The sequence below is a fragment of the Gekko japonicus genome, unplaced genomic scaffold (assembly GCF_001447785.1).
Source record: "Gekko japonicus isolate JY-2015 unplaced genomic scaffold, Gekko_japonicus_V1.1 scaffold1925, whole genome shotgun sequence".
Lineage (NCBI taxonomy): Eukaryota > Metazoa > Chordata > Lepidosauria > Squamata > Gekkonidae > Gekko > Gekko japonicus.
The window spans coordinates 261,390-283,601 of record NW_015162538.1 but is presented as its reverse complement, the minus strand read 5'-3'; the positions used below and the strand labels follow the sequence as shown (position 1 = coordinate 283,601).

The 22,212-nt window shown below is 43.3% G+C and overlaps 1 protein-coding gene across 2 annotated transcripts in view; it reads right to left on the bottom strand.

The window, feature by feature from the left end:
* The window catches only part of CCDC93 (coiled-coil domain containing 93), a 61,610-nt gene that overhangs the window by 5,987 nt on the left and 33,411 nt on the right, over positions 1-22,212 (bottom strand). For both annotated transcript variants that reach the window (XM_015406306.1, XM_015406307.1), the window contains 7 exons: positions 19,432-19,548; positions 14,089-14,151; positions 13,023-13,096; positions 12,087-12,168; positions 8,960-9,031; positions 1,003-1,074; positions 621-729 (listed from right to left, as the gene is read on the bottom strand). In XM_015406306.1, the coding sequence (XP_015261792.1) occupies positions 621-729; positions 1,003-1,074; positions 8,960-9,031; positions 12,087-12,168; positions 13,023-13,096; positions 14,089-14,151; positions 19,432-19,548 (589 nt within the window). The remainder of the gene's footprint in view (positions 1-620; positions 730-1,002; positions 1,075-8,959; positions 9,032-12,086; positions 12,169-13,022; positions 13,097-14,088; positions 14,152-19,431; positions 19,549-22,212) is intronic.

Genomic DNA, 22,212 nt, shown 5'->3' with positions numbered 1-22,212 from the left:
AGGTTAATACTGTAATCCTAAATAGAATTACACACACCCTTCTGTGGAACACAGGGTTGCCAGGTCCCCTTGCCGTTGCAGCAGGGGGGTTTAGGAGGTGTTCTGGGGGTAACATGATGTCCTCAACGTGATGACGTCTGGTTTTTGGGCAAAACTCTATGGCTTTTTGCCTTCAAAACCATTAAGTTTGCCCAAAAACCAGAGCATCGTTGCATGACATCCCTGAACTGACATCACCACGTTAGGGATTGTATACGGCAATGTCCCTGTTTGGGGGTGGGGTTTCCCCAGCTGGCCAGCAGTGGATCAAAGCACCCAAAAGCAGGGGGACCCTAGGCTGGCAACCCTAGTGGAAGACAATATCCTGAGAAAGGCGCAACACTGTTTATGGCGACACTATAAGAGATCTAAGTGGGGTAACCATCCACTCTCCAGCCCCAAGGGATTTTTTAAAGGTGTTTTAAAATATCTTTACAAGTAGGGGCACATGATGTGAATATCAAAAAGCCGTCAAGACAGCAACATTAGCAAGGTGCTGGTTATGATCCATGAGTTTATGGCATGATCACTCATTTCCACTGCTTAGCTGTGAAGAATATACTTCCATTTGGTATACATACCCTGACCGTAAAGTTCAATAAATCTCTTCTGGTACTGAGTTAACTCAGCTCTGCTGGGCACCTCATCAATTTTGCGCTGTAAAATGGCGATTTCTCTATTTCGTCGGGCCTGAGGGAGGTTTTTTAAAAAAGAAGACAAGATTTCTTTTAATAGACTGACAGTCAGGAACAGCCTGATAGTAGACTCAAAATCTCTTCCCCACCCTCCCACGCAAGGCCTCAGCTCCCTTGCAGAATGTAACATTTCCATATGATTGCCTAGAAAATGACATTTACACTTCAAATAGTTCATCGCAAATAATGTTTCGCATATCAGAAATCTGTCAGAACAGTTATGCATTTAGAACACACATTTCCAAACCAGTATGTCTGGGAAACTTACGAGAAGAAGTCTAATTTTCTGTAGCTTCTCTCTCTCCACTTTGTATTGCTGGTCTATAATTTTAGTAGGTTCCTAACATGTGAAAGAAAAGCAATTTTAATTCATCTCAAAAAAACCCTCCAATTATTATGATAATCAGAAATCCAAAATTTGATGAATGCATAGACTAGATTTAGTATAGCTCTATCTATTTGACTACAGGGGTAGCATACAAATGGAAATAAATAATAGCTGGTTGCACTTACCTGTAACGGTTGTTCACCGAGTATCTTCTGTGCAGGCACAGATGGGGACTGAGCATGAGCAGGCCTGCCTATCGGTAGGTTTTTATAGCTAAGAGCCTCCAGGGGATGCTGTGTGCCAGAGCCAAGACTTGTTCCCACCCAGGTACACATGCTCCCATGCAGCTACACCCCTCAGTACCTCTTATGCCACTGAAGAAGCATGCAGCGGGGCAGGAGGGAGGATATGTGTGCCTGCACAGAAGATACTCAATGAACAACAGTTACAGGTAAGTGCAACCCTGTTTTCATCATTGATCTTCTGTGTAGCCCCCTAAGGAGATTCTAGCAAGCTGACTTCAGGTGGTGGGAACATGCTCACGTAAATAAACATGGATTGAAGGACTGCCTTCTCCACGTGAGCTTCCCATCTAGCCTGCAGATCTAGAGCGTAGTGACAAACAAACATGTCTTCAGATGACTAAGTGGCTGCTCGACAAATCTCCAACAGTGGGACTCCAGAACGCAGCAGAAGAGGCCACGGCCCTAGTAGAATGAGCACGCACCCCTAAGGGACATGGCACCTTGGCCAGCTCATAACAGTGTCTAATAGTGGACACGATCCACCTGGAAAGCTTCTGAGAGAACGCTGTCTTATCCTTATTTGGTCCAGAAAAGCACACCAGTAATCCCTTATCCCTACAGAAATCTAGTGTTCGCTTTAAATAGAACAAGAGCACTCTCCTGACATCTAAGGAATGGAGACATCTCTCCATCTCTGAATTCAGAGAAGGGAAGAATATAGGCAAAATAATCTCCTAGGAGAGATAGAACCAAGACACTACCTTGGGCAAAAAAATGAGGCTTGGGTGAACGATGACCCTTTCTGGGAAAAGCTTCAGGAATGGATGCTCACTCCTCTCTCTGTACACCAAGTAGTAAAACAGTTCCATTTATACCCATAAGTACTTCTGGTGGTAGGCTTTCAAGAATTCCGTAGACCTCATTGATCTCTCGGGAAAATTTTAAATTCATGTTCCAACTTTCCAAACTATGAGTTTGAGATGTTCCAGGTCATAATGTAAGACCTTGCCAATGCTGATCAGATCCCTGTGTTTGGGTAACTGGATATATTGGCCATGAGACAGTTCCACGAGGGTTTGAAACCAGATTTGGAGGGACCAAAACGGGGTAACTAAAATCATTCCTGAACCCTCCCACTTGGCTTTTTCTAGAACTCTGATCAGCAGAGGAAATAGTGGGAATGTGTAGAACAGCTCTCCCATCCAAGCCCTCTAGAAGGCTTCCCCCAGGGACCCTATGGCCTTGTCAGCATGGAAACAAAATCTCAAAGTCTTTGCATTGTCCTGGGTAGCAAACAAATCTATGCCTGGGTACCCCATAGGGCATAAGGGTAACCTCAAAGGGGGGCATGCCAAACAATTTATTCTGGGATAAATTGCTGGAAGACTCCTACCATTCCAATTGTTGAATCACCTGTGTCAGAATGGAGAATCTCTGCCAAGCTTGGTGTATCTCAGCCCTATAGCGAGCTACCAACCATAGCTGTAGTGGCCTCATATAAAGTCTGGCCACAGGCAAAACTGCTGTTGTCAAAGCCATAAGCCCCAACAAATGAAGGATAAACTTGACCAACCGAAAATGGTTTGTCATGAACTGTTTTAACCAAGGACAATATAAACTGTATCCTGTCTGGGGAAGAAACCTTTTCTCATGCGTGGAATCAAGTACTGACCCTATGAACTGGACCCTTTGTGATGGAATCAACTTGGACTTTTCCCAATTTATTAACAGGCCTAATATCTGGCAAAGTTCCAATCCCGAACTAAAGAGCAGTGCTTTGACAATTATTCACTGGTTTTGGTCACCACCAACCAGTCTTCAAGATAGTAGAAAATGTTGCATCCCAGCAAACATAAATGGGCCACAACAGGGGCCATACATTTAGAAAAGACCCTTGGAGCAGTGGCCTGCCCAAAAAGTAGTACAGTATATTGAAACACACATCCTTTGCACGAAAAATGAAGAAATTTGTGATGCTCGTGGTGAATTGAGATATGAAAATAAGCATCCTTCAGATCAATCACTGTGAACCAAGAATTGAACTTTAATAACTGTAACACCAACTGAACAGAAACTATATGGAACTTGGAAATCTGCAAGAACTTAAGGTCTATGGTCTAATATGGGCCTTAACCCCCCCATCTCTTTTCTCCACTGTAAACATCCTGGAGAAGTACCCAATAGGAGGCTGTTCTACAGTCACTTCTTCAACGGCACCTTTCTCAATAAGAGACCCCAAAGCATGTACTAGGCTCTCAGATGCCTGAATAACTGAGAGCCAGTTTGGTGTAGTGGTTAAGTGCGCGGACTCTAATCTGGGAGAACTGGGTTTGATTCCCCACTCCTCCACTTGCACCTGGCTGGATGACCTTGGGCAAGCTGTAGTTCTGATAAGACCTGTTCCTGAAAAAGAGCAGTTTCTGTCAGAGCTCTCTCAGCCCCACCCACCTCACAGGGTGTCTGTTGTGGGGAGGGGAAGGGAAAGGAGTTTGTAAGCCGCTCTGAGACACCTTTGGGTTGTGAAGGGCGGGGTATAAATCCAATCTCCTCCTCCTCCTCCTCCTCTTCTTCTTCTTAAGTTATAAATTCTAGCTTATAACCTGTAGTCACAATAGTTAGGACCCATTTGTCCTGGGTAATGGCTCTCCAGGCCTCCTGGCATTGGGCTAAGCTATTTCCAAATTTAATTTATTTTAGTCAGAAAGATTTAGATGCAGGGTTGGCTTTCGTGGTGGGTCTGACTGGTTCCCTAAACGGGATCTATTAGAAGCCTTATGCCTCTGATATGTTTGCTGAAGTATGTAAGGTTTGGTAAGATACTGGATCCCTGGGGCAGCAGTGTATCTATATTCACTCTGGTAGGGATGCCGCAAATGACATGTATACAGCCTCTGTTTGTACTGGGGTGTGCTCGCTTGAGATCCCCCTAGTGATTTGGCTGTCTATTTTTTTAAATTAGAATCAGAGTCTCATCAGTCTTGAAAGAGAACAGGGTCACCCCTTCAAAAGGCAGGTCCTCCACCTTCTGTTTAGTTTTGTTGGGCAGAATTGTTGGCCTGAACCAAGCATGTCGTCTAAGGGTGATGGAATCAGCCATGGCTCGGGCGGCTGCATCGGCTGAGTGCCTACTGGCACTGATTTGCTACTTCAACAGTCTTACAGCTTCCGTCTGTAGAACCGTGGCCAATGGCCTCTTCAAGCAGTAGTTCCAGATATGGTAGTATTTGTTCCCATTAAAACAGCTGATAAGCAACCGCGATCACTTCATAGTTAGCGATTTTGAAGCCTAGTGCAGAGGAAGAGCAGGATTTCCGGCCCACATCATCTAACTTGCGCCCTTCTGTTGGTGGGAGTAGCGTAGTAAGTTCGTCATCCCTTGGGTTGCATCTCCTTGGCAACAAGAGAGGAAGAAGGAGGGGCTTCCCGTGGAGATGTAATAGCAGGCTGATGTCTTCACGGGGAGTGAAGATACAACACAGGTAATTACCAACTAGAAGGGCTCTCCCTAGATTAAAGGGAAAAACCACACATACCTCTTTAGGTTGCTCTTTGGGTGTTTTCTGCTGAGCGGTGGCTTTATAAACACCTCCTGACTTAGAGCGATCTGAGGTCTTGGAATTTACAATCTTGCTCCTGGCTGCATTTGGAATCCTGATACGGATTAAAGCCTGACCTCGTCTGCTTCTTAAGAGCCAAAGATAAATTCTTTTGAGGACAAATGAGACAACCCCTGCTCAGGTTACCTCTATAAAAAAACTTTCTGAAACAATAATATTTGGCAAAAAAAATAATAATTATGAAATTAGGAAAGCTAGAAATGAAATTAGGAAAGCTAAATGGATGAAGTATTATTTTTCCTACCCCTAATTTTTAATCTTTTATTTTTGATGAAATAAATAAATAAAGTGCACATGTGATGAAATAAATAAATAAAGTGCACATGTGTTAAAAGTTTTTTTGGCTGCAATGATAAATCTGCCATAAGACTGTTCTTATATTTACTTTAGAAGATTACCTGTTATTGGATAATTATACATAATAGAAGATAAGACTCTGAGACATTCTGGGACTATTTGACCTTAGCTGTCACAGTGAAAAGGATACAAACTGCTGTTGGCTAAAAGTGAAACTATTGGAATTGAAAAGGTTCTCTATTTCTATCCTTTTGCATTTTGGATTTTATTCTATAATGAGTACCAGAAAGAAACCTGACAGGAAAGGCTCATCAGACCAACCTGTGACATCAGATATGATGCAGAAATTACTCAGAACAATGGGACACAGAACAGAGAGTAAAACAGAAAATCCTGGAAACAAGATTGAGGCCTCTGCGAGAAGAATGAATGAGAGTCTTGGGAAATCTAAACAAGAAACGAAAGATGACGTGAAAGAACTTGAAGGAACAATAGGGCATATTACAGAAGAAGTGAAGCAAATCAATGATAAAGTTGTTGCTGTATTAAATAAAATAGAAGATATTGACAAAGAGTTTGAGAGGCATGTGGATTTCTTAGCCCCTATAGACTTGAGAGAAAAGGAGTATTGTCTGAGATTGAGAGGTATTCAAGAAGAAACTGAAGATTTCAGAGAGAGGAGATTGGATTTATACCCCGCCCTTCACTCGGAGTCTCAGGGCGGTTTACGAACTCCTTTCCCTTCCCCTCCCCACAACAGACACCCTGTGAGGTGGGTGGGGCTGAGAGAGCTCTTTCCAGAACTGTCCTTAAGAGAACAACTTTGACAGAACTATGGCTTGCCCAAGGTCATCCACCAGCTGCAAGTGGAGGAGTGGGGAATTAAACCTGGCTCTCCCAGATTAGAGTCCGTGCACTTAACCATTACACCAAACTGACTATATTACTTTTGGCCAACTTTCTACAAAGGGAAGAGGAAGATATGAAATTTGAAGAAGATTCTAAAGACTAAGATACAGCTGAAACCAGAGGGTTTTTTGTTAGGTTTAATGGACAATCAGTTGGAAAGAAGTTATGGAGTTTTATTCCTATATTTGACTTCAGCAGCAAAAATGATATACACATAGAAATGGAAATGTCTGACAATACTTACAGTAGAAGAATGGCTAGAGAAGATGCCGGACTCTGTAGTTATGGCTAAATTCATACTATTGGTTAGGAATAAGATAATTAGTTTACTTAATAGAGATTGGCTTTTTGTATGAAAAAAGATAAGGATGGATTGATGATTTGTGTTTTTTCTGAATAAGAAATTTGCTAAATGGGAAACAAAAAGAGAGAGAGACCTTGTTTTTATATATAAGCAAGGAAAAAATTGTAATTAAAATTATACAGAGAAATTAGAAGCCTTGTATGTCCCCCTTCTCTTGTTTCTTTTCTTCTCCTTTCTTTTTTGTTTGCTTGTTTTTCTTCTTTGTTATATTTCATTGATGTTTGTATATGGTTTTAATATTTTTGTATGTCTCCTAGTTTTACTCCTTTAATAAAATTAAAATTCTTTAAAAAAAGAGGAGGAAGGAGGATGCATAGTAAAATAATTAAAGGGTTATTTCTTCACCTGATAAAGCTGTTTAACCCTTTTTGTGGTGGGTTGGACTGAAGCAGGCCATTGCCAGACGTCCTCAGTAATATCCTCCAGACCTTCCAAGATAGGGAAGGCGATCATGCCAGGGGAGTCCGAGTATAGTCAACTTAAGATCTTATCTCTAGGCTTGTTATTTCAATATTGAGCAATTGTGCCATATGTCATCGGCTCCCCATACATCCCCAAATCCTCCATAGGACAGGCCAAGGAGTGCTCTCCTATCTGTTCATCTGGGCATGGGTCTGATGCAGAGCCGTTGGAATCGAGCCTCTTTCCTCTCAAATCCAGGAGACGGAAGTATGGTCCGTGTGGGTAGAAAGCCACTTGGATCCATAGGGCAGTGGAAGGTGTCCTCCCATTCCTCTAAGTACCTGGGCGACATTCTGTGCAGATTTGACAGCCATCTCATCGGAATGGGTTGCTGGGTCCATGGAACCATCTGTTCGGATTTGATGTCTAATGGACCCTCCCCTGCTGGCAAATCCGTTTCTATCGCCCCTTTGGAGATGGAGATTGGAGGTGGGTTTGTGGGTCTGTCCTGTAATTCTGGGGTTGGTTCAGGAGTTGGAACCAGTAACCATGGTTGGGGAGCAGGCTTTTACTTCTCCTTCCATCTTAGCTTTTTTGGCAGACAGTTCAGATGATGCACACTGAGGTGAGTGCGAGCCTGAACAGCTTCTCTTTGGGAGTGGGGGGCGGGGGGGGGGGGGGGCAGAGCCGATTAGGTCAAACTCGACAATGCAGCTTTAGCTGGCTTTGCAGAAGTCTTCTAAGCCAGGGGACCAGAGGCTCTAAGTGCCTTGTCCCGAAGCGCTACCTTTAACTTTGATGCCCGATTGCTGCGGGCTTTAGGAGTGAACATCTGGCATGGTTTGCAGGTGGAGACGTTATGTTCGTCCCCTAAGCAGAACAGGCACCAGCTGTGCTCATCCATCTGCGTAATCTTAGCACTGCAGCAAGTGCAATTTTAAAATAAAGCCTTCTGGACCATTCCGAAGCAGAGACTCAGCAACAACTAACCGACTTCTTTGGCAGCAAAAGAGAAACTGAGGGTATGGGCACTGCTGCACCGGCGCATGCGGTCCCTGGGCAGGAACAAGTTTTGGCTCTGGTGCACAGCACCCCCTGTAAAAACCTACCGATAGGCAGGCCTGCTCATGTGCAGTCCCCATGTGGGACTACACAGGAGAACGATGACAAACATGTCAATGTTAATACGAGAAGCCAACACAAATGTTAGAGCATGGGAGAACACCACAGTGTTTACTTGGTGCCTAAAAGAGGATAGCATATGTGCCGGGATAATTTGAGTGGAGTGGGGGTTCCAAGCCGTGTGGCCCATGAGTGAACTCCAAAGGCGTTTAAAGGGCTTTTTGTCCCTTTAAACACTTTCTCCAAGCAGTGAGTTCACCGGGAAGGCATTTGAAGGGACCACAATCCCTTTAAATGCCCTTTAATTTCAACTATCTTTTTAATGATTGTTTTAATAGTTATTTATGTGTTTTAATTTCAGTAAGCCGCCCTGAGCCTGCTTCAGTGGGGAAGGTGGGGTATAAATTTGATAAATAAATAAACAATATGGTGGTCCCATTTTGGATAGCCAAAATTCAGCCCCAGTCAATATCCGGCTCAAAAAATACCCCCAAAATACCGATAAGGTATTTTTCTGATGTTGTTTCGGCTCGGATTTCGCCGAGTGCGCATCCCTAGTTCACACCCATGACTCTGAGTATTTTACAAACAAATGTGCTGTAAACAAGACATACTGTATTCAGAATGGATGTGGCTTGTGGGTAGTTTGTACCTACGCCAGTATCCAAATCCTTGTGTGAGAAGCTGCCTTTAATGCACACACAAAATACAGTTAAATGCAAGTGTACATTTGGAACATAGCTTCAGACAGAGGCTCTTCATATATTTTTCAGCTAACAAGATAGCTAGAAGAAAAAGTTTTTTTTTTTTTAAAAAAAAACCTGTTAAATTAACAGGACACTCTGAAATGGAGCAAGGGGAGAATGCCCGTTTTACAATAATAAGGGGAGAAAGATTTCACAATCCTGCATAATCCAAGGGCTCAAATCTGAGCTGTGTACCTTCTCCTCTCCGTTTTCAGCTGCTTCTGTTTTCAAACTTTCAATGTTTTGCTGGAGGCGTGCCATCTCTTCCTTTAAAGAACAAGAAAATAATTTTTAAAATGTTGCTTTTCATCAGCAAGCCCCATTGCTGTTTACGAAAACAGAAGCCAGAGCTGTATCCCTTTCATAAATTATGCATGAGAAAGAAGCCTGAGACATTGGCAAGGGGGGGAAAAAACTCCAATAACAAATTGTGGCATTCTGCAGTCAGGGCACCAGAGGCGAAGAAGGTTCTTTGTTATGTTAAGTAGCATGCCCCTATTTTCAATGGCCTCATATTGGGGGGGAGTGAGTCTATTTCTTATGCAAATGAATGTGGAACAGAGGCTGAGGGAAGAGCATCAAGCTCCTGAAATGCCAGGATACTGACACCAACTGCAACACACCAGCACTACTATAACTACAGCAGCCAAAAGCCAAATAGCACTTTTGCACAACCATCAGTTCATTCCATAAGGTTCTTTGGGGGATTGTAATGCTTGGGTTCATTGCTCCCGAAGTTTAGAATAAAAACTAATTTCCAGTACTATACAGTAATCACCCTCCAGCCCTCAAATGTTAATTATAGAGGCTGAACATTCATTGTGCATTTTTTGCCTCGTTCACAGTGAGACATTTCATGCTTCTCCTCCTGCCTCTTACTAATGTCCTTTCAGAAGAATATAATTATCATATTTGATATTAATCACATTTTCGAGGTACCTAGCATGCCATCTGCACAACAGGAACCCACTAATTAAGATTTAAGCCCGATGCTTAGGTTACCTTGGCAACTCAGTGTTTGGGACACCACACTGCACTGTTAACGGAGGAATGTGCCAGTCGCGGCATGGTTAGCAGCCTCCTACTGCAACATCCTTCACCTGTTATAAAGCTCCAACTTTTTTTGACCAGCACTGCTCTTTGCTTAAGGACAATTCCATTGAGGACATTTGGCAGAACAATCATAGGAAGGCAATTTCTGGACCAGAAATTTATACCAGAAAAACACCACTTGGCACGTGATTACTCTGTTGGAGGCCTCATTTGTACTTTTATTCGGTGCCTAGTGGTCTCATTTTTCTGGTCCCTATTGATTTTATATCTTGTATCTGCATAATTGTATTGTATTTGTATATTAGCCAATATGTTCCTCAGTATATTTGACCTCTGAAGAAGGCCTATGCAGGCCGAAACGCGTCAGGTCAAATCTATCAGCTCTTGTGTGTTATAATTTGTTATTTGTACATCAGGTGTAATTGGGCCCTTATATATAATTTTAAAAATTTTTGTTTAATAAATACACGTATCTTTTTATATAGTTCATATATTAAGCTTTTATTGTTGGCCCACTTTTGCATTTGACTAACCTTTTTTAGGTTCTGGATAGCAGCCTCCTACATCATTGCACCACCTCAGGCCATTGCCATGGGAACGAACCATGTGATGCAGGTGACCCATATAGATTTTAATATTATTTATATCCCAGTTTGGTGCAGTGGTTAAGTGCGTGGACTCTAATCTGGGAGAACCGGGTTTGATTCCCCACTCCTCCACTTGCACCTGGCTGGATGACCTTGGGCAAGCCATAGTTCTGATAAGAGCTGTTCTTGAAAAAGAGCAGTTTCTGTCAGAGCTCTCTCAGCCCCACCTACCTCACAGGGTGTCTGTTGTGGGAAGGGGAAGGGAAAGGTGTCTGTAAGCTGCTCTGAGACTCTGAGGGAAGGGGAGGGTATAAATCCAACCTCTCTTCTTCCCACTTTATGACCACCATGTTCTCAAACTGGGTTGCATTTGCTACTGCATCACTATTACAGTCATGTGAAAACATATTTCTTCCTCCAGCTATCCTGTTACCGTGATCTGTGTGTATCTATGTATGTACTGTCGATTCTATGGGGATTGGCAGTAGCTCTCCAGGCTTTCAGCTAAAAGGGCTTTCATGTCATTAGTGCCTAGTCACTTTAATGGTAGGTACCAGGAATCTGTGTTTTAAGACGCTGAACCGCAGACTGGAAGTTTGGTCGTACAGCAGTTCGAGACCCGAGTGCCACATGACGGGGTGAGCTCCCGTCTCTGGTCCCAACTCCTGCCAACCTAGCAGTTCGAAAGCAAGAAATTGCAAGTAGATAAATATAGGTCCCACTTCGGCGGGAAGGTAACGGTGTTCCGTGCGCCTCGGCATCTAGTCATGCCGGCCACGTGACCACGGAAATGTCTTCGGACAGCGCTGGCTCTTCGGCTTGGAAACGGAGATGAGCACCGCATCCCTTGAGTCGGACTCGACTGGCTTTCGAGCAAGGGAAACCTTTACCTTTACTTTACCAGGAATCAAACTTGAAACCTTTTGCACAGAAAGAGATGCCCTACCACTGAGCCATCATAGCCCCTTCCTAAGAAGCCTGGGGCTGGATTCAGTGCAGCAGTTCCATAGGGGGAAGGGCCTTCCACCTGAAGAGCTTGACTTTCTTGGTTCCCCCTCCTATAACAGTCTGAAATGCCACCTGGAATCCTGCTGTTCTCTGTGGGTGCCAGCAGGACCTGAGAAAGTCACAATCCATGAGTGGAAGTCCTTGGCCTATGGAAACTATGTCCTAGATCCAACTTATGGTCTTCCCTACTCCATTTTATTGTCACAACAACCTGGTGAGATAAGTTAGGCTGGTAAAGAGTGACACGCTCATGGTTATCCAGTGAGCCTCAGGGCCAAGTGGGTATTTCATACTAGGTCTCCCTGTCCCTGGTCCAATACCCTAACCACACTGGCACACTATGGGCTGCATCCCATCTAAATTCCATGCACGGAAGCACAACTTCCCTGCCTCTCCTATCCCAAAACAGCCCCAAGTGGCCCCCAACATGCTCTTCCTGGGGGACAGGAGACCTATGGGAGTATCGGGTGGGGGGAGTTTGAAAAGAAGGGAACTGCGCCCTCTCTTGCTCAAGCAGATCTTTTGGATGGGATCCAATTCAATATCCTACCAGCATATTTTTGGAACACATGTCCATGAGATTCTGTACTATGTATTAGTAAACACAGGAGTCTATGTGGCTAGAGGGAAGCCCTATGTGCAGACACCACTAGGAATAACTTTCGAAAACTTACCCTACAATGTGATCGGAATTCTTGCTCTTGGCTTTTGAGGTTCTCATTCATTGCCACCAATGCTTGAAGCTTCTGCAGTACACTGATAAAGATATTATTTACTCTTAGAGACTTAGGCACTCTTACTCTAAAAAAATCCCAACTTTTGGGAAGTTAGCATTTATTTTAAACAAACAACCTGAAGCTGAACACAAAGCATGAGATGGCAACTGGGCTGAATAACATGCAAATTTAGAACGTCACGAAAGGCTCTTGCTGCTTTGCTTGGCTAGATAGTACCCAGTGTGCTTTTAAAAAAGATGTCAGCAAAGGAATATATGTGAACTAGCTTGACATCAGGATGTCCTTGTCACAAATCTCATTTTAAGTCAGTAAATCACTATCTGGCCTCAGGCAAGACATTATTACCAATTCCTTCCTAATTTGTATTTAAGGGCTAAGATCCTGCTCAACAGGAGTAGCACAATATTATTTGTAGTGCTGAATATTCAGTAATTCTTAAAGACACACACTTGTGAAATCCTACAGATTTGAACCTATTGGGATTTAGGCTGGAGTAACTCTGCACAGGACTGTACAGCCAGTCAGCTAAATATGTATTTCTTTTTTACTTTACTTATGCCATTTATAGTCTACTTTCCTCGCCGAGACTCAAGACACATTACAGAGCATAAGTCAACAGTTCAGTGATATATCCCCACATTTCAAACGAGGAACTGAGAGTCAACTTGTATGATTGTACTATGTCAAAAGTAAATGTGAAAATACAGCCCATACTCTCTTTTTGCCCAAGAATATAAGTTTCCCTGTAACTCTGTCATAAGCACTATACACAAGAACACAGATGAACTAAAGGCGTTATCAAAAGCTTTACTGAAAAACCCAATTCATACAAAGTTAGAGGGAGAATGGGGTGGGGGGGAAGGGGACACATACTTAGAATCTGCTTGGGACTCCACTGTTTCCAAGGCTGCCACCTCCTTGCCCAGTTTTTCAGTATAATTCTTAACCTAAAAAGTTGGAATTAACAACACCGTGTAAAGGCAATGATTGGCTGAGTTTCTCTGTCTCATTAAAAATGATACACTTGAAAATAACTCCCCCTCAGGTTTGTTAGACTCAAATTTCTTGGGCTCAACCCTTCTGCAAGTAGAATGATTTTGAGGAAGGAATCTTTGCTGCCTTTCCCAACCTTTGCAATGTATGTGTGTGTGTGTGTGTGTGGGGGGGGGGATTCTCCCTTCTTGCTTCAAGATAGAAGCCTACCCAGTCTTATAGATACTGGGTACTCTGAAGTCTTGAAAGCAAAACATCTGATTCAAATAACACAGGAAATAGCTACAATATAAAACGATGCATCACATGCTAAATTATTAAAAGAACTGTGGGAGTGCAGTTTCTTCAGAAACAAATATTTCCTCTAGTTTATATGTAGCATTGACTTGAAATGCAACCCCCCCCACCCTAATTCCAAAAAGAAACACAGCTGAACTAACCGAACAATTTTATGCCCTAGTCTAATATCACTGAAATTGGTGTGACTTCAGAATAAACATGGTCAGGACAGAACTGCCTGTCAAGTTTAATGGGAGGCAGGAGACAAAGATCTGAACCTGAACAGTAGGATTATGAATCAACTTTTTAAATGGAAAATGTGTCAAATTTGGGATTCTCAATTAGCTCTCATATTGGCCACACTAGGCAAATCAGGGAATGATCCGCAATAAGAGGCACAGATTATTAAGAAGGCATATGGGAAAGTAACGAAGCTGTTGGGGTTCTACAACCTTGTGGAACTATGAAAAAAACAAACATGTCTTTTGGGTTGGTCTCAATAAAGGGTATTACACAATTTTTGTTTTCTGGACTATAAGAAATGTATATCTACAGGCTGGACAAGTTTACTTTTACAAGTCATGTACATGGAAGGCATGGTCACACCATTTTAAAATTGGACCAATATATTTTTCCAAGGGACAGAGGTTAGTTTCAGACAGATTACCTCATTCAGTGTCTTCTTTGCCTCATTACAGCCTGCTTGTAGGTCAACACATTTAGTTTGCAACTGTTGACAAAGAGACAGAAAAAAACCACAAGTCCAATTGTTATATATACAGTTGGATCCAAGGCTCCCTCTAAGCTGTGGAGTCTTGTGAGCAAAATTCTACTTTGTGAGCTACTGGCATTAAAGTTGTGAGCAAGTGATTTGGCTACTGCATAAATTAGTTTGATCTGGAGCCATCCTTCCTGAGTTAAGACAAAAATGTGTGAGCTGGGGGCTAAAAAATTGTGAGCTAGCTCACACTAACTCAGCTTACAGGGAACACTGGTTGGATCTTCTATCAAAATATGGCAATGTTTCTGGTTAATGGCAATTACACACACACACACACATATATATACACATATACACACACACACACACTAGCCTGATACCCGTGCTTTGCTACGGTATTTAAGTTCCGTAAATCCAGTTATAATACTGATGATGTGAAGTCTGAAATGTAACATTTGTTGTAGGAATTCTAATGGAGAAGATGGTAGCGTAAAAAATTAAGTGAGACATACGTACTTTTTTCCTCTCTACTGAAGGACCTCTCTGTAGACCACATTGGTGGTTCTGCCCTCAAGTGCTAGGATCACCAGGCTGCTTGGTGAGCTCACTCTGGAGCAGGCCATATAGAACTGTCCATTTAAGAAGCAGTCATCTGTTACGTCAACTTCTGCCACCTTCCACAAAAGTGATGGCCTTTCTACTTGTGTTCCTGGATTGTTTTGCTCATATGGACAGTGTTGTTCTGAGCATCTCAGGGTGATCTTGCTGGTACTTGGCCTGTGCAGCTCAGTGCCCTGGAGGAGTACTGTGTGCAAATGTCTTTGCCACATTCCTAAGTTGCTTCCTCCTTGTAGCATTGGTGTATCTGGCTCGATGTTTGCCAGGAGCTTTCTTGGGGGCAGTAAGAGGTGAGAGGTGTGAGGGGGAGTTGGTGTGAGGGAGTGGTGATGCGGTGGACATTTCTTCAGGTTCATGAGGGAGGCACACATCAAAATGGCTCCGAGAGAGGTCCTTTACTGTCTCCCCATGAACATTCATTAACTCAATTGCCATGCTGGCTTTTCTGAAAAATGTCTATTCAGGAGTCTTAAATCGCTGATTTCTGTTAACTGTCCTCAACTGTCTGCAGTCTCTTCTAACAATTTGGGGAACACATTTTGCCCCTTTTTTACCCCCTTAGGGTAAGCCCCCCCCCTTTTACAAAAATGCTTCTCATTTATGTTACATTTAAAAAGTGGGACATAACTACGTATTCAAAACACCATCCGAGCAATCAGATATTAAGCAAGTTCATATGAACCAATTTTCCAGAACCCACACTATGAGAAGTTAAATAACCTAATAAAGGACTACACAGATGTTCAAGAACAGCACAGGGGGACAAAGCAGGTTTGTAGTGGATGCTAGGGGTGGGGGAGGAGGCAAAAATTGCTGCCCTCTTCTTTAAAAAAAGTACATAGTTTCAAGTCTTCGCAATCTGTGGTTGGATACAGGCCTGCATCTTTATTTCCCCCATCCTGCAACCCACAGAGGGAAGCAGTTCAATGAGGGCAACCCTGTGTCTTGGCATGGATTAAACCTCCCCCTCTCCCCTGCAGCTTGATCTGAATTGGGGTCCCTTGCAGCTATATGTCTCCTCCTAAAAATGCATGGAAAAAAACATTCACTGATAATCTATCATCTTGCTTGGCTTGGCGAGACTCTAGCTTTATACATCCTCTAATATCTTACCTAACCACAATTTGTGAGCAGCACCACCTTAACGTATTATGACGGCTCACCTCCCATATTATTTCGAAAATACATATGCTTGTGGAAATCAATCACTCCTACATGGTAAGATGCAATGAACGCTGTACCAGATGAAATGATGGTTTGGCCTCAAAATAGCAGCCATACTTCTGGATCTTTCTGCAGGCAAACCGGGTGTTTTATCATTGACCTACAGCGACTCTCAACATGGAAGACAGAGTGTTATTGCTTTTATACTGCAGGATGTTACTTTTATACGGCAGGAACCTACTGTAGTATGTTGCATTGTGCCTAATATACTCATTATTTATTCAAAGGGCACAATTATTTATTCAAAGGGCACAAATAGAAAAGCACCACCCTGTTTTAAAGAAATACATATTTTGTGAGTTGTGATGGGTTAATTTACTTCATTCATAACCAATGTTCCCTCTAAGCTGAGTTAGTGCGAGCCAGCTCACAGTTTTTTAGCCTCTGGCTCACACATTTTGGTCTTAGCTCAGGAAGGAGGGCTCCAGAGCAAACTAACTTAATGCAGTAGCCAAATCACTCACCCAAAACTTTAATGCCAGTAGCTCACAAAGTAGAATTTTTGCTCACAAGACTCCACAGCATAGAGGGAGCATTGTTCATAACCCCGCTTTTCTCTCCAGTGGGGGCCCAAAAGTGGCGTGCAACATTTAATCATTCTCCATTTTATCCTCACAACAACCCTGTGAGGTAGGTTAGGCTGAGAATGTATGACTGGCCTCAGGTCACCCAGCAAGCTTCCATGGCAGAGCAGGGACTGGAACCTGGGCCTCCCAGATCCTAGGCTGACACTGTAACCATTACACCACACCGCCTTAGAATCATACAGTGTCTGGGTGAGAAAAGTAGACATCCAGTGATCAAGAGCTACTTCGGTGTAGTAGTTAAGAACACAGACTCTCATCTGGGAGAACCAGGTTTGATTCCTCACTTCTCCACATGTAGCTGCTGGTGTGACCTTGGGTCAGTCATAAGTTCTTTCAGAACTATTCTCTCAAGGGCAGTTCTTGGGAGAGCTCTCTCAGCCCCACCTACCTCACAGGGTGTTGTGGGGAGGGGAAGGGAAAGGGATTGTAAGCCGCTCTGTGACCCCTTTGGGTAGTGAAGGGTGGGGTATAAATCCAATCTCTTATTTCTGTTCAATCAGAAGAATTCAGCACTTCAGTGAGCAAACAGACCTTTTATGCATTATGCCCACAGAAGTGAACACAGAGAGCATGTCAACATACGCAAAAGAGAGAAAAGATACAGGCATAATGAACAAATACCAGAAAAAAAACATGATGGAACATAACGTGCATAATACTGATACTCAAAAAGGGCTGATTCTGGCAAATTATAGTCTGCTGTGCTTAATGAAACACAAACAAAAAAACAGCAGATGGGACAGGACAGATGGCGATGAAGCTGTGAAACCGTATTGATTTTGACAGGCAAAACAATCATTTTTAGCAACGGCCAACTGAGATCTAATGCAACGTTTACAGAAACTGTAGTGAGAAGTCATATGAGGCCCCTCTGGGCATTTGGGGAGGGGAAATCAATACACTTTGAACATGTTTCTACAAATTAGGAAATTCTATGCAGATGTCAGGAATTTAGCTTGTAATTGGACTAGAAGAATTAAAACATGGAAGCATTCACATTCTGTGCACATAAATATGTTCAATGCCTTTCATTACAAGTCTTTGATAGCTAGTAGTTGTTTTTTTAATCAATTTGAAGATGGACTACTACAAGAAGACAGTCACTCATGTGGAGCAAAGTGTTCTATAGGCAAAGGACTTTGGGGCTTTTTTTGTTTTGTTCATATGAACAAAAAGCAAACGACACCAGTCACTTAGAAGGGGATGCCCTACCCCTACACACATATGGAGTACACACGTCTACTTTCCACAAAGAGGATCATATTCAGTGACAAATTGCTCAGGAGGATTCTTTTAGCAAGGGAAACTGTTTACTATATGCATTGTCCTATTCTTACTGCATTGCTTTCTAATTTCTGTAACCCAGTTTTTGCATTTCTTGTATGTCATGTCATGTCTTATACAGTTTTTATCATGCTGTTTTCCAGTTCTGTAATCCAGTCTCATTACACTGTATCTACCTTGAGCCTCGGCAAAAAAGGCAGATTACAAATAAAGTAAATAAATTCTCATGCTTCTGAGAGCTGACTGGTCCGGTCTTATGCAACAGCACTGCATGAAAGCAGTTAAGCTAAGATCTTCCACACACACACGCACACACACACACACACACACACACACTTATATCTATATAGGTTAAGGTAAAGGTTCCCTTGCTCGAAAGCCAGTCGAGTCCGACTCTAGGGTTGCGGTGCTCATCTCCGTTTCAAAGCCGAAGAGCCAGCGCTGTCTGAAGACGTTTCCGTGGTCATGTGGCCGGCATGACTAAACACCAAGGCGCACGGAACGCTGTTACCTTCCCACCGAAGGGGTACCTACTTATCTACTTGCAACTGCTAGGTTGGCAGGAGCTGGAACTACAGATGGGAGCTCACTCCGTCATGTGGCAACCTGGGTCTCGAACTGCTGAACTACTGACCTTTCACAGCCTGCAGTTCAGCACCTTAACCACTTGAGCCACCGCAGCTCCTATATATCTCCCCTCTCTGCTCATGGGAAATCTGGTTCCTTAAATGTGCTTATTTAAGTATGAATTCATTTCAAAATAGTATAAAAGGTATGTGGCACACAGAAATTCAAAAGAACTAAGTTTCTCCAGGCTGTACTCATAGAACTATTGCCTGTTGAAAGCTTTTACAAGCACAATGCCTCCGTCAGGAAAATTCAGCATGGCTTATGTTTACACTCCATTCTTTTCTTAAGGTTGCTGCGTAACTGACTACTAACAGAGTAAGAGAATTATTAAGCAAATGCTATATTCCCCGCAAGGGCCGGAGGAGGACAGGACATTGGCACTGTGCTACCACCACACAGTTATCTGCTGATGTATCACAACATTACTGGACTGCTATGATAAGGGGGGGAGAGATCTTTGAACACCAGATCTTTAGCCAGTACAAAACAGGCTGGTTAGAAAACACAATTTCTTGAAACAGGCTCTAAAAACCATTTTGCTTGCTTTTCCTGCTCACTCCCGCTTAGAAGAAGCCCACCAAGCCTACCTGAATCGCTTTTACAGCTGCAGCTGCCCTTTTCAACTCACAGAGAGCCAAGGAGAGAGGAAATGTGAATATTTGTTTATATAATTCAAACTACTGGCCGTGCCAGTGTGGAATTTAAAGAGGGGGGAGGAATTGGGAAAGTGTTCATAGTCACACACATATACAACACCCCCACACACAACTGTAACATCATCTTCAAATTAAATGCACAGAAAGCCTTTTAGTACTTCTTTTCTGGCCACATCTTTCCCCACTTCTTTTGCTTCTGAAACTCTCCACTAAAGTTTTCCATAAGCTCAGAATGGTCAGTCGATTAAGATACACTTAAATAAAAAGAGAGACAATGTTCAAAGGCATACCTCTTCCAATAGTTTTGTTTTCTGCAATATCTGCTTGTTTAGTGATGCTAGCTTCCTTTTGTGCTGCTGGACAGCTCCAAGTCTTTCTGGACGTTCCTCTGCAGAAAGCCCTGTTTGCTGGGGGGGGGGGGCAAGAAAGCAGAGGAGAAATGAACTATTGTTCAAAACCTTATTTGATTCATAAAGACACAAGCTAGTCTACTCTTCATCGTCAGACAAGAACGAACTATGGGTTGGGTCCAATATCCCTGTGACATTAAGTGAGGGTCCTCCTTCCTCTGGGAAATGGAAGAGAAGAGTTGGATCCAAACGAAATGAATAACACAGATTAAACAGTGCTATGTATATCAGCTTCTATTAGGACAGAAATCAAAGTTTGCAGGCAGAGGCAAGCCGGAAGTGGAACCAGTCACATTCCACTCTGACCCACAAAACTGATTCTGATCAATCCCGTCACCACCTCCAAGTTGTGAGAGATAGCCGATTACAACACAGTGGAGCCGACAGTTCGAAGATCATACAAACCCCTGAATTTGTAATCAAGTGATCTCAGTTTATGACACGTCTCTGTGAAAAGTCTGTTCACAGTAAACCTTTTGACTAGTAGCATCTGCTTGATATTTACTAGTTACTGGCACAAGCCCACTTGTCGAGGAACTCAGTCCCAAACATGGCAGGACTTCCTACTGATGCCATGAATACAATCTTCTGTATGCCTACTTAAAAGTAAGTTTTCTTGAAAGCAATAGGTTTATTTCTGAGTAGCTGGGCGGGATTATACTGACTTCATTTCCACCTGCCTAGAATTTGTAACGTTACTGTTACCGGTTACTGTTCCAATCCAAGTCCCATATTCAGATCAAAATGCAGCAGACGTTTCTGGCGGCAGTCGTGTTTAAACTCTTAGGGTCGTATCCAAAACATGACCGTGGAGTAAAGACAGCAGAGGGGGGCTTCTACTGCAGTTCACACATTCCCCCTCCCCTATAGCACAAAGTCTTGGGTGCTCTTATGTATTTGTGCTATTTAAAACCAAAACAACAATAGTGGTGAACAGGAATCCAGAGAGACACAGGGTATCATAGGTATCCGATGGTACAGAAAACATGGGTTATGTTCAACATTAAAACAAGCTTTAATTAAGCAAGGACTGTACACAAATGCAGCTTGTTGCCAGGTTTGCATCTCTCTCTTTCCTTCTCACACAGAGCACAGTTGAAGATTCCTACAGGTAAAGGTTCCCTTGCTCGAAAGCCAGTCGAGTCCGACTCTAGGGTTGCGGTGCTCATCTCCGTTTCAAAGCCGAAGAGCCAGCGCTGTCCGAAGACGTTTCCGTGGTCATGTGGCCGGCATGACTAAACACCGAGGCGCACGGAACACTGTTACCTTCCCACCGAAGTGGTACCTATTTATCTACTTGCAATTTCTTGCTTTCGAACTGCTAGGTTGGCAGGAGCTGGAACTAGAGACGGGAGCTCACTCTGTCATGCGAAACACTCGGGTCTCGAACGGCTGAACTACTGACCTTCCACAGCCTGCAGTTCAGCGTCTTAACCACTTGAGCCACCGCAGCTCCTCTCTGAAGATTCCGAGTCGGAAACAAATTTGGGTTCCCCGTGACATACAAATATGAACTAGAGTTATTTATTCCTCCACAAACTGGGACGCTACACTATGGTCTACAATCCCCACTGGCAAGAATTCACCTGTACAATCCCAGTCTGTAGGAAGTCTCCCCACAATGCATGTCAATGGAAACCAGGGATCCTGAATTCCCTTCCCAGCAGGAGAGAAAGAGTAACACATGCCTGTGGACATGGCAACGAGCCGTACTTGTGCACTGACTTTTTAATTCAAAGTATTTATAAGCCCACCTTTTTCCTGAGCTGCTTCAGAGTCTTGCCTTAACTGGAGCTCGTGGTGATGCATGAATGCAGCCAGAAGGTTCAGTGTAAGTAAAGCATCCTGGCTGTTACTTAGAATCCTTCTATTCAGTAATTTGTTTTTAAAAGCACATCAGATGGGAAGTGGCTTCAAGCAAGAAGCTTCAATGCATTCAATCCCCCCCCCCCAAGGTTGCAGCCAATGTTCCCTCTAAGCTGTGGAGTCTCGTGAGCAAAAATTCTACTTTGTGAGCTACCGGCCTTAAAGTTGTGAGCGAGCGATTTGGCAACTGCATGAATCAGTTTGCTCTGGAGCCCTCCTTCCTGACCAAGACAAAAATGTGTGAGCCGGAGGCTAAAAAACTGTGAGCTGGCTCACACTAACTCAGCTTAGAGGGAACACTGGTTGCAGCCGTTTTAACAAAAATGAGAACTTTGCACTCCTCTCTCTCTCTCTCTCTCTCTCTCTCACACACACACACACACACATGAAAAAACACTGTGCGTCGATGGCTGGCAAAGCCCAGAGATAATTATTCCACTTAACTCCCATTGTAGATAGCAGCTTTGCTCTCACACTCATAATTAAATGATGGGAGTCACCGTAACACACATGCCCTGACCTGGATAGCTCAGCCTAGCCCGATATCATCAGATCTCGGAAGCTAAGCAGGGTTGGCCCTGGTTAGTATTTGGGTGGGAGACCATCAAGGAATTCCAGGGTTGCTACGCAGAGGCAGGCCACGGCAAGCCGCCTCTAAACGCCTCTCGCCCTGAAAACCCTACGGGGTCGGTGTAAGTCAGCTAAGACTTAACAGCAAAACACACATACAAATCAAGTTCACTTTAAATTGCTATTTATTTGTAGACTGAGAGGGAAATCACCAGAGCCATGAAA